Source organism: Athene cunicularia (assembly GCF_003259725.1).
Source record: "Athene cunicularia isolate RWA chromosome 26 unlocalized genomic scaffold, athCun1 chr26_part2, whole genome shotgun sequence".
Lineage (NCBI taxonomy): Eukaryota > Metazoa > Chordata > Aves > Strigiformes > Strigidae > Athene > Athene cunicularia.
The window spans coordinates 2,313-13,959 of NW_020799137.1; the positions used below are offsets into that span (position 1 = coordinate 2,313).

Below are 11,647 nucleotides of genomic sequence, written 5' to 3' on the forward strand. Positions count from 1 at the left end.
CCCCCAAGCAGTGACAGCGTGGTTCATCTTTAGTCCCGATCCTACCCCTGAGTGTTGCCCTCAGTTGCAGTATCAGGCCCCACCTCACTTCCCTTCCCGCTCCCCACGGGCCCGTTCCCGCCGTGACACCCTGAAGCTGCTGTGGGCCGGAGCTGGTACTTGACCCAGGTGCAGGCAGCGATCCCAGCCTGCCACGGCCAGCGGGCTCCCCCAGCCCACAGGTGGCAACTTCTGCCCGGGCAACATTTTTGGGTGCTAAAGTAGATGCAGAAACATGGGGCTGCAGCCTGCAGCAGTGGGTGAAACAATCAGGGGTGCTCGTTATGCTGATGATGAAGGGGGGAATTCCCCCGTGTCTCCCCAGCAGCACCACCCATGTGGACCAGCCTTGTCCCAGAGTGTTTCCCCCCAAGGAAATGGGTGACAGAGAGGAACAAGGGTGGAAGGTGCCCGTGGGCAGGATGGGTGCAAGGAAAGTCTGGGGAGGGCAGGAGCGCAGGCTGGCAGGGGGATGCAGGTTGGGGGTGTCTGTGGTTAAGGGGTACCCCCCCACCATGGGATCGCAGCAGTGTGAGGCCAGGAGGGGTGATGGGCTGGGAGAGGGACACCCTAAATCCAGCACTGGGGTCCCTGAGCTGGGTGAGGGTGAGCTACAGGCTGGGGCTGGTGGCAGGTGAGGTGATGTGGGGCTCTGGGGACCATCCCGCGGGGTGCTCTGGAAAATACACCCCCAAAAAGGCTCCTCAGACTGCGCACGGAGGGTTGCAGGTAGGATTTATTAGAACAGTCTCAATTCCACAGATGTTTTCACAAGACTGGGCATCCCCCCTGCACCATCCCCTGCCGGGGCCAGGCTCGGCTCAAGGCTGAGCCATTACTGCCCTCGGGCGGCAGCTGTCGGCACAGCGGGCGCAGGGGCGCGGGCTCCCCAAAACCCCCTGGTGCCCCTCACGGCTCGGGTACCTCCAACGTCTCTGTCCGCAGCGAGCAAGGAGGGAGGGGACGGGGGATCTGGCTTGTCCATGCAGTGACAACCGTACCGGTGCCTTGGGCTTTTCCTGATGAAAACCCAAAAGGCAGGAGGGGCAGGGGGGAGGTTTGACCCACCGGGCAGGGCGGGAAGTGGGCACGGCCTCAGTCGGCTTCCTCGCCGGAGTCTGCATCCTCGCCCTCCTCCGGGCCCGTGATCCCCGCGGCGCAGCGCGCCATGACCCTCATCCAGCGCCGCTTCAGCTCCTCGGTGTCGGCCACGAAGGTGTAAAGCTGCCGGGACTGAGCCAGCTGGAAGAGGTGGCGGGAGTCGCCCTGGGGCAGGTCCTTCACCTGGTAGCCCAGGAGCGGGATGGAGGTGTGGGCTCGGACGTCCTGCCAAGAGCGGAGACAGCGGTGGGAGGCAGGGGCTGGGCACAGCGGGACGTGCTGCGAGATAGATGATCCCAAGGGTCTTTTCCAACCTGAATGATCCCGTGATTCTGATTCTATGGAGCCAGGCCAGGCCTTACCTGGGGAGCTGCGTAGATGTACAGCACGAGGGGATCATCCTGTGGAATCACGAACCAGCCCCGTGTGCCCCCCTTCCCATTCTTGTCCAGCAGCTGCAGGGAACTGCACAGCAAACTCTTGCCTGATACCTCAGCGGCTCCTTTCTGACAAAAAACCCAACAGACAAATCCCTTAAATACCCCGTGGGGAGGCACCGAGTGAAGGTCATTTCCTGGGGAATTCCCTGCCCGTTCCACAAAACCCCCCAAGCCACGGGCAGGCTCAGAGCAGGAGGGAGGGAGCTCAGCACATCCCCTAGCCTGGCCGTTAGCCGGCACCTCCGATTGCGGAGAGACTCCCACCCCTCCTGGGGCAGGTGCACATTCCGGCTGTGACAGTGACCCCGGCAGGGGGACCAGGGCGGGTGGCAGCGCTCAGAGGGAGAGAGGAGCAGGGAGGACGGGCAGAGCTCACCTCCAGGATGCCTTTGTGCTTCCCCTCCCGGTCCTCGAGCACCACGTGGCCCGTCAGGAAGATGTAACACTCCTGGCACACGCGGTTCAGGCGGTTCCTGTCGTACTGTAGCTCGGCCCTGTAGTCTGAACAGTGGGCACACACCACCTACAACCACCAGACAGGGACACTGGTGAGACTGGGGCAGGGCTGGGTGATCCTGGGGACAAGGCCACGAGGAGCTGGGGGGGCAGGAGCAGCCCTGAGCCTATAGCTCTATCCCTCATTTAAATGAATTCGCTGTATCGTGAGTAGCAGTTACGACACTGAGTTGTCAAACAAGTTATTATAATGATCACAGCTATTCTTGTGATCAATATGAGTAATTGTTTGAACTGTTTGAAGTTTGGCAGCCATGAAGTAAGCTTGTTCCATATTTCTTCAAAGCCTAAAGAAGTATCATCCTTTTGTATCTCCTGTAAAATACCTATTTATTGTAATATTATTCTTAAATCAACATTTATTTTTCCTGTTTCATCTATGTATGTACAACAACTAGAATTCACAACTCCGCACTATCCCCAATGTGAGACCAACATTACGTCTTGCTGCCAGCACTCCGGATCAGGGAATGATTGCATTCAGTAACACTTCGGTAACCTCTCTTGTCTTATTAGTTCTGCATGGGAATGCCTCTGGCCAGCCTGAGAAGGTATCTGTTAATACCAATAAGTACCAATACCCCCTTTGTCTTGGGAGTTTAGAAAAATCCCAAGGATTTTTCCCCAGGGAAAGGGGTACAAGGTGCAGGAGAGGTGTGCTCCTGCCGCAGCAGCCACCTGAGGAGGCCGTGAGGGAGGGAAGAGAGCAGGGACGGGGTGACTCACGTATCCACAAGCCCGGCAGTGGTGTCTCCGGCGCACGATGGCGTTGAAGGGCTCTTTGCAGCGCATGCACATTGTCACCAGGTTGTCCCGCACCCACTGAGGAGCTCGGCGGCCCAGCTCCTCTGCCTGGGGGTGGGAGACAGCGTCACTGGGGCTGGCTAGTCGTGGTCTGGGTGGTCTCAGCCCCTCTGCTCTCAACCCTTCCTGTCCTCAGCCCTTCTCCCCGTCCGCAGCCTACTCCCAGCTCTGCTCAGCTAGGGAAACTGAGGCACGGCAAGGTGGGCTCTCCTGAGCTGCTGTGCAGGGGGTGCTGGAGGCAGGCAGGGCGTGGGGAGCGCAGGGGGGTTACCTTCAGTGCAGGGGTGCCCATCTCCAGCCCATGGACTGCTGTCTTAAAGGTCTCACTCCTCTTCTCTTTCCTGTCAATGGCATCTTGGAAAGCCTAGAGGGGAAGGCAGGGCTGGAGGGGCAGGAGCAGGGGCTGCCCCTGCCACAGGGCACCCAGCTGGGCTGAGTGAGATGGGCCACCTCTCCCAGCACTCGGGGATACCTTGATCCAGGCATTCATCTCCTCCTCAGACCTGGGTACAAAAAGGGAGATGGATAAGCCGTTGTCCCTCCTCCTCGAGGATCTGCAGGACCATCACCCTTCCCCTTACCTGGCTTGCAGCTCCAGCGTCCGCTGCTTTCCCGAGACCAGGAAGGCGTGAGGGAACTGCATGTCATTCAGCTCCTGCACCTGAGAGAGACCGAAGAAAGGGTGTGGAGTAGCTGAACCCACCTCCAGCATGCAGGAACCTTCCTCCATGATGCAGGGGACAGGGACTTCCCTCAGGCACAAGCCCTTCAGCCCCTCAAACCCTACGTGCACAAGATTTCACCTGGATCAGAGCATATCAACAAATCCTCACCCACAAAGCCACCCCTGGCCCCAGCTCCCCTCTCCTTCCCAAGGAAGTGCAGGGCAGTGGCCACGTTACACCCCGAAGTGGGGTGTATTTTGGAGGAACCAGGGGCTGGGGGAAGCACAAAGACAAGGTGCCTGTCTGACCTTCATGCTGTCCATGTCGATGCGGAGGTGGACATGGAACTCTGCGCCCACCTGGATGACCTTGGGCACGCAGTACAGCAGCATGTTGTTGAACTGGGCAAGGGAGGATGATTGTTGGTCAGAGCTCAGCACCTGCCTGCTCAGAGCTGGGGGCTCCCCTGGGATCTAGGGGTGCTTCACCCCCCCTGCCCCCCACCTTGGAGTTGAGCTGGTCCTTGGGAAGAATCCAGCCTAAAAGATGACTGCTTCTGCCCCAGACCTCTCCCACCCTGCAAAGGTGAAGCGCTCTGGGAGCATGGCAAGGGCTGCTGTGCCCAGGGGATCAGCACGTTCCCAACCATGTCCTGACAGGGTGCTCTGCCCTGGGGGGGACGAGAACCCCAGCTCTGAATTCCCACCCTCTGTGTAGGGATGACCCATCAAGACCCCGGCCAGGCTGTGCTGGCCCTCTCCCCACATCCCATCTCATCTGGTCCCTTCCCCCAGGCACCCCAGCTCCCACCAGGAACAGGTACTTCTCCGATGTGCTCTTGTTGCGGGTAGAAATTTTTTGGATTGGCCCCTCCTTGATCAGCTCGTTGGAGGGATCCACAATGTCGTCCTCGAGGCCCAGCCGCTGATAGACCACCCAGAGCTTCTGCAGCCGCTCCTGGGGGAGACAGAGGGACCTGTTTGTGTGGGGAGCTGAGCAGCCACAGCCTCGCCACCCCTCCATCCCACCTCCTGAGTACTAGGAGAGGCAGCACAGCTCTCTCACCCCACACTGATCTTTAAGAGCAGCTCCCAGCCTTGAGCAGCCAGTCACATCATGGCTGACATTGCAGACATCACTTCCCCAGGCTCAGGGTGACGGGGTCAGGCATCAAGGGCAGGGTCTAATCTCCTCTACTGAACCCACAGTGCTCCTGGCCCGTTCAGGGCAGGGCTGTGCTCCACTGGGTCACACAGCAACAAGCTGGTGCAGGGTCTGGAGCACAGGTCTGCTGGGGAGCGGCTGGGGGAACTGGGGGGGTTCAGTCTGGAGCAGAGGAGGCTGAGGGGAGACCTCCTGGCCCTCGGCAACTCCCTGCCAGGAGGGGGCAGAGAGGGGGGATGAGTCTCTGGAGCCAAGGAGCCAGCGCCAGGCCCCGAGGGAATGGCCTCAAGCTGCCCAGGGCAGGGTCAGGCTGGCTCTGAGGAAGGATTTCTGTGCAGAAGGGGCTGTTGGGCGTTGGAATGGGCTGCCCAGGGCAGGGGGGAGTCCCCGGGATCCCTGGGGGGGTTGAAGAGTCGGGCTGAGCCAGCGCTGAGGGATCTGGGGGAGTTGGGAACGGTCAGGGTGAGGGTCATGGTTGGGCTGGAGGAGCTTCAAGGGCTTTTCCAACCTGGATCATTCTATGATTCTAAGGCCATGAGGAAATCTCTCAAATTGCTGTGCCGTGACCCGCAAAGCACTGCCAGCTGGGACAGGCACTCACCATCTCGGCGATGGCTGCGTTTGAGTGCTTGGCCACCATAAAAATCATCTCCAGGGCCTCTGCAACGAGGAGAGAAAGGGTGGAGGTTAAACACTTGGTAGGGAGCTGTGGAAGAAAACCCCTGGGTCTCTCCCTCACGGGGGAGACACGCGTGTGGTGGATGCTGCCCTCCCCTGGACACAACCTGAATGGCCCTGAAACGCTGCACAAGCGTCTGGGTCTGGCTGGACTGTGCGGCGTGGCGCGGTCGGGTCCTGGGGGGACAGCCAGCCAGCTCGTTTGTCCCTCCATCCCAGCAGGACTGGGGGCTGCTGCTGTCCGTAGGGGTCTGAGAGCTCCCCCGGCCACTGCAGGGCTCCCTGGGGGATGCTCTGGAGGGATTATCCTTACCCTGACCCACCCCCCTTCCCCACTGACCTCCACAGACCCTGGAAGGGCAGATTAACCCCTTTCCCTCCTAGAAGAGGGTCAGACTGAGAGCTTTATCCAAGGGCACAGGGCAGCCGGTGAGAGAATCCAGGTATCCTGATGCCCGTGTACAACACCAGGCATTGTTATTTCCCCTACAGACCCACCCTGCCACTCCCCACAGCGGGGACAGCCCGGTGGAGCCCTTACTCTCTGCATCGTCCTTGTCTGGGGACTCGGGGGGTAGTTTTCGGACATAATCTTTGAGGAGGAGTTCGTAGCGCGGGATCCTCTGCACAGGCTCCAGCATGTGGTGCTGCAGCGTTAAGTTAGCACAGACCTTCCTCTTCTGGGGAGAGACAACACACAGAGAGAAGGAGAAACAGTGACTGAGGCAGCTCCCCCCACCCTCTGCTGCCTCCCCCTTGCAGGGAGGTTTTGGGGAGCACTGCTATGGTCCCCCACCCTGCTGCAGCCTATTACCTGGATGTCAGCAATGAGCTCCTGGAAGGGTGGTGATTTCTCTGACCAGACAGTGATGAGTTCCACGGCCTTGTCAAAGTTCTTCACGTATTCACCGTACATCTTGAGGAACGGTGCAAGCTTCTGGATCACATCCCCGATCCGGGGGTTGCAGCTCCTGCAGGAGGGAAGCACAGACCAGCAGCTCCCTCAGTCCAGCGGGGCAGACAGCGAGGGATAAAGCAAAGGGGCAGCTTGTGCACAGTGGGGGACAGAGGTTTTTTTTACCACTGCAACTTGCTCTGTTCCCACAGAACTTCCTGCCCTCCAGAATGGGAATGTCCTCAGCTCGCACCCAGTCTGGGCTGTTTGTGCCTGGGCACACCCCTAAACCACCTGAGATGTCACCCCTCTTTTCAGAAATCCCCTGATCTGGGCTGGAGTGTTTTAGGAAAGTGCTTTCCAGCACAAAGACATTTAGAGCAAAACAGGCTGAGCTCTGGTCCTGATGGGAGACCAAATTCATCACTGCTCCCCCGTTCTGGCAAAGCAACCCAGGCATCCTCCCCCCAGCTCCTGCAGCTCACCAATCCTCCATGCGCTTCTGCAGCTCTGGCAGGAAGAACTTGGCATGGAACTGGTAGATGGAGGAGATGTTGGAGAACATCATTTTTACCACCTCCTCTGGGACCGTCTTCCCGTTTTTGGCTTCTTTCATCAGCTCTGTGTAGAATACCTGGAAGAAAGAGGGGGTGAATAAAAAGGGATCAGGAAAAGGCTTGAGGATCCCATTCTCTCTCTGAGACTGGCCACCACCTGGGGAAAATGCCTGACTCTGTGCAGGAGGGAAATCCCAGGCCTCAAGAGAGAAGCAGGGGGATGGAAGGCTTTGACAGGACAAAGGTGCCCCGTGGAGGTGTGGGGTGTAGGAAAGGCAAAGGCCAGACCCATTCTCTTGCCATAAAGACCATCAGTCCAGTGTGGCTCTCATCTGTACAGCTTCATTCTCTCCAAAAACCTCCAGGCAACAATCCCTGGCCTGTACGTACCCTGAACTGAGCCCAAGGCATTGCCACAGGATTCAAGCCCTACCAAGGACCACAGAAAAATTGGTGAGTGTGGAGCTGCACCACGGTCCTGCCCAGCTTGTCAGTGAGGGGTGGCTGAGCTGTACTGGTGGGGGCAGACGACAGCAGGGCTATTGCTCCACAGACCTGCATGGGCCCTCTGCTCCCCAGCTCACCTGGTCGAGAAGGTGGAGACGGTTGACATAAGCCTGCTCTGTCTCCAGCAGCTCCAGAGCGATTTTCTTCTCCTCTGGTTCCTGCATGGGGAGAAGAGCTCAGTCTTGTGGGTAGACACGTGACCCTCACCAGCCTGAGGGGATTCAGCTCTGTTCCCCAGTGTTGACAGACCACAGACCAGCATCAAACTGGACCTCACTTCATGTGAGAGCAAGGGAAGGATCTGTACAAAGCATGCAGTGAAATCAAAGCTGGTTTGGGACAGTTGGGAAGCCTGGCTCATGTCCTGCTGGGTCACTTTTTTCTCTGTGCTTGTTTCTCCCAACACAATACAGGGCTATTGATCCTTGGGAGTGGGGCAGGGTGGGGGTGGGTTAACGCCACAGTCTACAATTGCACCGTGGAACTGAATGCAGTCCTGCAGAAAGGAGCCTGCAGTCAGCACAGGGCAGCACAGCCCTGGGGACAGCCTGGGATGGAGCGAGTTGGGCCCACCTGTGCATCTGACCCCCATGGCGTAGTTATATCAGAGCTGGAAGAGACGAGGTCTGCTCGGATCTACTTGGCCATGGGGAGTTTATGCCCGAAGCACCAGGGAAAGGGCCATGTCTCTGTCACCCACACTGGCCCGTTGCAGGGCAGGGACCTGCTCAGAGTCAGCAGAGAGTTCAGCTCCGATCCAGCCCCTGTGACTCCCCACTCGAGCTCAGGAACCCACCAGCCTCCAGAGCTCACCTTGCTGCCAGGCTCAAGACCTGGGCCCTGCCGCCTCCTCCAGTTGTCCTCACTGATCTTGTGTCGGAAAGAGCGGACACATTTGAAGCTGAGCCTCCTCTGGTCCTGCTGCTGCTCCTCCTCCTTGTTCTCTTGCTCCTCTTGGAGCCTGGCAGCTGTCTGGGAGAAGCTCTGGCTGGCAGGGGATGCTGGAAGCTGTGGGGGCTGGCTGGTTGCTGTAGTCTGGCCATGTGGAGCCTGCTTGTCCCTCCAGGCAAACATGCCGGCCCTGTCACAGAGGAATCAGGGGGATCAGTTCACCCCTTTCCCCAGCGCAGCGGGGCCCACCCAGCTCCCAGGCCCAGGTTAAACCCACCACCCCCAAGTGAAGGCGATAAGACACAGCAGCACCCCAGCACTGATGCCGCTTTGCTCTGCTACCACCCTGGTGATACAAACAGGGGTCTGACAGCCCATACATCCCCCATGGGGGCCAGGATCTGGCCTCTCTTCTCCCAGTGCCTCCCGCTGATGTGGTCAGTCCCCGTCCCGCTCTAGAAAACCACGACTCTGCCATTTATCCCACACACAGCCGCTTATTTCCCGAAACACAGCCCTGCCCTTTGCTTTCTGCCTGCAGCCTTGGGCACGAGGGTTTAAAAGCCAAATAGCCAAGAGGGGTCAGCCAAGAGGAGGGCTTGTGTAGGTGGTTTTGTAGAGGACTAGGCTTTTGGTGTTTTTTTCTCTTCCCTTTTCTGGTATAGATTCCCTTTTCAGAGCAGGTATGAGGGAGAAACCACAAAGGGCACAGGCCCTGAAGATGACAGCAAGCGAGTTGTGTGTCTCCTGAGAGCTGGCCCCTGCGGTAAATTGCTCTGGGCAGAAACTGGAAAGATATCCACTGGTGGCCTGCAGACAGGAGTGAGATGAGGAGGGGAAAACCAGGATGAAAGTGAACATAAAACCGCAGAGTTGAGGATGGGAAGTGACTGGAGGGGCAGAGACTCAACTGAAGAGGATGATAGGTCCCTCCCCATGCTGGTGAGCATGTGTCTGTCAGCTCAGGAGTGCATTTGCAGCCATCCATGCACCCCCTCCTGCCCAGGGGGGCTGGCATAACCCTTCATGTGAGAGACTGGCTTTATCTGTCCCTCCAGGTGCCTCCTAGCCTAAACCCACTGCTGAGATCTGACCAGGAACTTCTCTCTTTCTATTTGTGCTGAGTTGGGCTAAACTGTTTTCTGTTCCAGAAAGCTCATTTCCAGGTTCCCCAGCTTCCTCTGAAAGTTGTAAGTTACTTTTATTTCCTCTAAATTGAACTCATGCTTCATGATAAACAACAAACACACTGCAGCAGCAAAATGGAGGCAGATCAAATGCTGCAAACGGTTCCAATGCAACAGCATCAGGGGCCAAATTTCAACTGTGGGACCATGGGGACAATCATGCTGCTCTGGAGCCAGGCAGAGCACAAAGTCCAGGGCAAAGCACACAGCTGAGATGCAGGCGAAGTTCCTGGAGCAGAAGGAAACCTCATGCCTGACCATCTTTAGAAGTGCTGCAAAAGTCATCCGCCCAACCACCCAGCCCCACCAAGGCTCACTGAGAGCACTCACTGATACAAAGAAAGGCAAGATTTGGTATGCTGATTCAACAGATGGGGAAACTAAGGCACAGACTACAGCAACAACTCGCCCCAAACCTCAGAATTACTTCTACCCCAGAGGCAAGGCAAATCCCCTTGCTCCGACCCCAGCACACACTTGTCTGAGGGTCCCAGCTCACACTCCAAGTGAAGGCACTGTTTTACAGGGCTGCCATGTAGCCCCCAAAAAACTTGCTCTCCCTCTTAATGTGATGCTTTCTCTTCCCTTTCCTAGAAACCACATTGCTGCAAACAGCTGGATAGTCTGAGACTGGTGCTGGAGGCTCGGATCCTTCCAGACACTCAAGCAGTTAATTCCCAGTGAAGACCTCTGCCTACATATTTGTAAACCAAAATCCTTTTTCCCCAGCAACAGGGGAAGAAGCATTCACCAGCCAGGCTGTCTGCAAAGGTGCTGAGCGCAGGGGGAACAAGCATGCCACAACCTAACCCCGAGCTAGGGGCTGAAACCTCCAGCAAAGTCAGTCACATCCCACCGAGGTTTTCAGATTTCTGCCTGTGACCTGCAGCAGGAGGAAGACACCGAAGCAGATCCAAGTGCTATAGAACAGCAAATCACCTAGTCAGCTTCTCTGCAGCCTCCAAACCACCTCCGTGGTGGGTTGCTTCCTTCCAAAACCCACGCCACGTGGAGCCCTAAAACACCCACAGCGCCCAGGACCCTCCCTCCTTACCAGTGCTCTTCAAACACAGCCACCAGGTTCAACACACTCTGTTGGTTATCAGCCTCTCCCTGCATGGCACTGGCTGCACCAGCTGGGAGCGGGTCCTGGGTGTAAAGTTGCTGCAAGGGTGGCTGCTGATGGCTGCAGCTCCTTCTTCTCTCCCCCTCTCTGCTTTGAGGTGTTTCTGAGACCCAGGATGTTCTCTGGGGACAAGGATTTGCACAACGCAAAGACCATCTGCTCTCCTCCTTTCTGTGGTAGGAGAGCTTGTTTCTGGGTTGTCCTCAAAAGGAAAGAGGAAGTGCAGCAGGTTGCAAGTAGGAGAAACACTGTGAAAACACTGGGAATTGGCTGTTTGGGGGAGACCTTGCCATGGGTCCCAAACTGGCAGCATAACAAAGCCCAGAGCAGTGGCGGGGATGGGCAGGAGGCCTGACCTGCTGTGATGGGGTGGGCAGTGTCCCACCACGTGCTGAGCCCAGGTGCCCCTTGCAGGCTGTGCAACGAGTCACAGAATCCTAGAATTATCACGGTTGGAAAAGCCCTTGAAGCTCCTCCAGCCCAACCATGACCCTCACCCTGACCGTTCCCAACTCCCCCAGATCCCTCAGCACTGGCTCAGCCCGACTCTTCAACCCCTCCAGGGATCTCAGGGACTCCCCCCCTGCCCTGGGCAGCCCATTCCAACGCCCAACAGCCCCTTCTGCACAGAAATCCTTCCTCAGAGCCAGCCTGACCCTGCCCTGGGCAGCTTGAGGCCATTCCCTCGGGGCCTGGCGCTGGGGCCTTGGCTCCAGAGACTCATCCCCCCTCTCTGCCCTCTCCTGGCAGGGAGTTGCAGAGGGCCAGGAGGTCTCCCCTCAGCCTCCTCTTCTCCAGACTGACCCCCCCCAGTTCCCCCAGCCGCTCCTCGTATGAACAGTCTGAGCAGTCCCGCTGCCACGAGGGGCCGAGAGCAGGCCCGAAGGGCCTGGCTGTGCGGGACGGACTGCAGGCCCCCCAGGGGAGCTCCTCGAGCGTGTCCTGCTGGAGCCAACCCCTGCGGAGAGCACAGGGCACTGCCCCTGCACGCCGCATCTCCCCCAGGGCCCCGCTGCCTGCCCCCTTCCCTGTCGCGGCCCGAGCCCGAGCCCTGGCCTGGCCGCCCCGTCCCCTCCC

At 58.2% G+C, this 11,647-nt stretch overlaps 1 protein-coding gene across 4 annotated transcripts in view; it reads right to left on the bottom strand.

The window, feature by feature from the left end:
- The window catches only part of FGD2 (FYVE, RhoGEF and PH domain containing 2), a 13,963-nt gene that overhangs the window by 1,115 nt on the left and 1,201 nt on the right, over window positions 1-11,647 (bottom strand). Inside the window, exons 1-17 of one of the 4 annotated variants that reach the window (XM_026864395.1) lie at window positions 10,499-11,080; window positions 8,180-8,447; window positions 7,444-7,524; window positions 6,788-6,936; window positions 6,222-6,378; window positions 5,949-6,087; window positions 5,331-5,389; window positions 4,364-4,522; window positions 3,874-3,966; window positions 3,482-3,561; window positions 3,373-3,403; window positions 3,172-3,264; window positions 2,823-2,948; window positions 1,957-2,103; window positions 1,503-1,646; window positions 1,108-1,365; window positions 766-974 (exon numbers count right to left, since the gene is read on the bottom strand). In XM_026864395.1, the coding sequence (XP_026720196.1) occupies window positions 1,135-1,365; window positions 1,503-1,646; window positions 1,957-2,103; window positions 2,823-2,948; window positions 3,172-3,264; window positions 3,373-3,403; window positions 3,482-3,561; window positions 3,874-3,966; window positions 4,364-4,522; window positions 5,331-5,389; window positions 5,949-6,087; window positions 6,222-6,378; window positions 6,788-6,936; window positions 7,444-7,524; window positions 8,180-8,447; window positions 10,499-10,563 (2,022 nt within the window). In that variant the 5' untranslated portion in view covers window positions 10,564-11,080 and the 3' untranslated portion in view covers window positions 766-974; window positions 1,108-1,134. Of the gene's footprint in view, window positions 1-765; window positions 1,366-1,502; window positions 1,647-1,956; window positions 2,104-2,822; window positions 2,949-3,171; window positions 3,265-3,372; window positions 3,404-3,481; window positions 3,562-3,873; window positions 3,967-4,363; window positions 4,523-5,330; window positions 5,390-5,948; window positions 6,088-6,221; window positions 6,379-6,787; window positions 6,937-7,443; window positions 7,525-8,179; window positions 8,448-10,498; window positions 11,081-11,647 lie in introns of those variants that run through there. The other 3 variants (XM_026864396.1, XM_026864394.1, XM_026864397.1) reach the window with 3 other exon arrangements.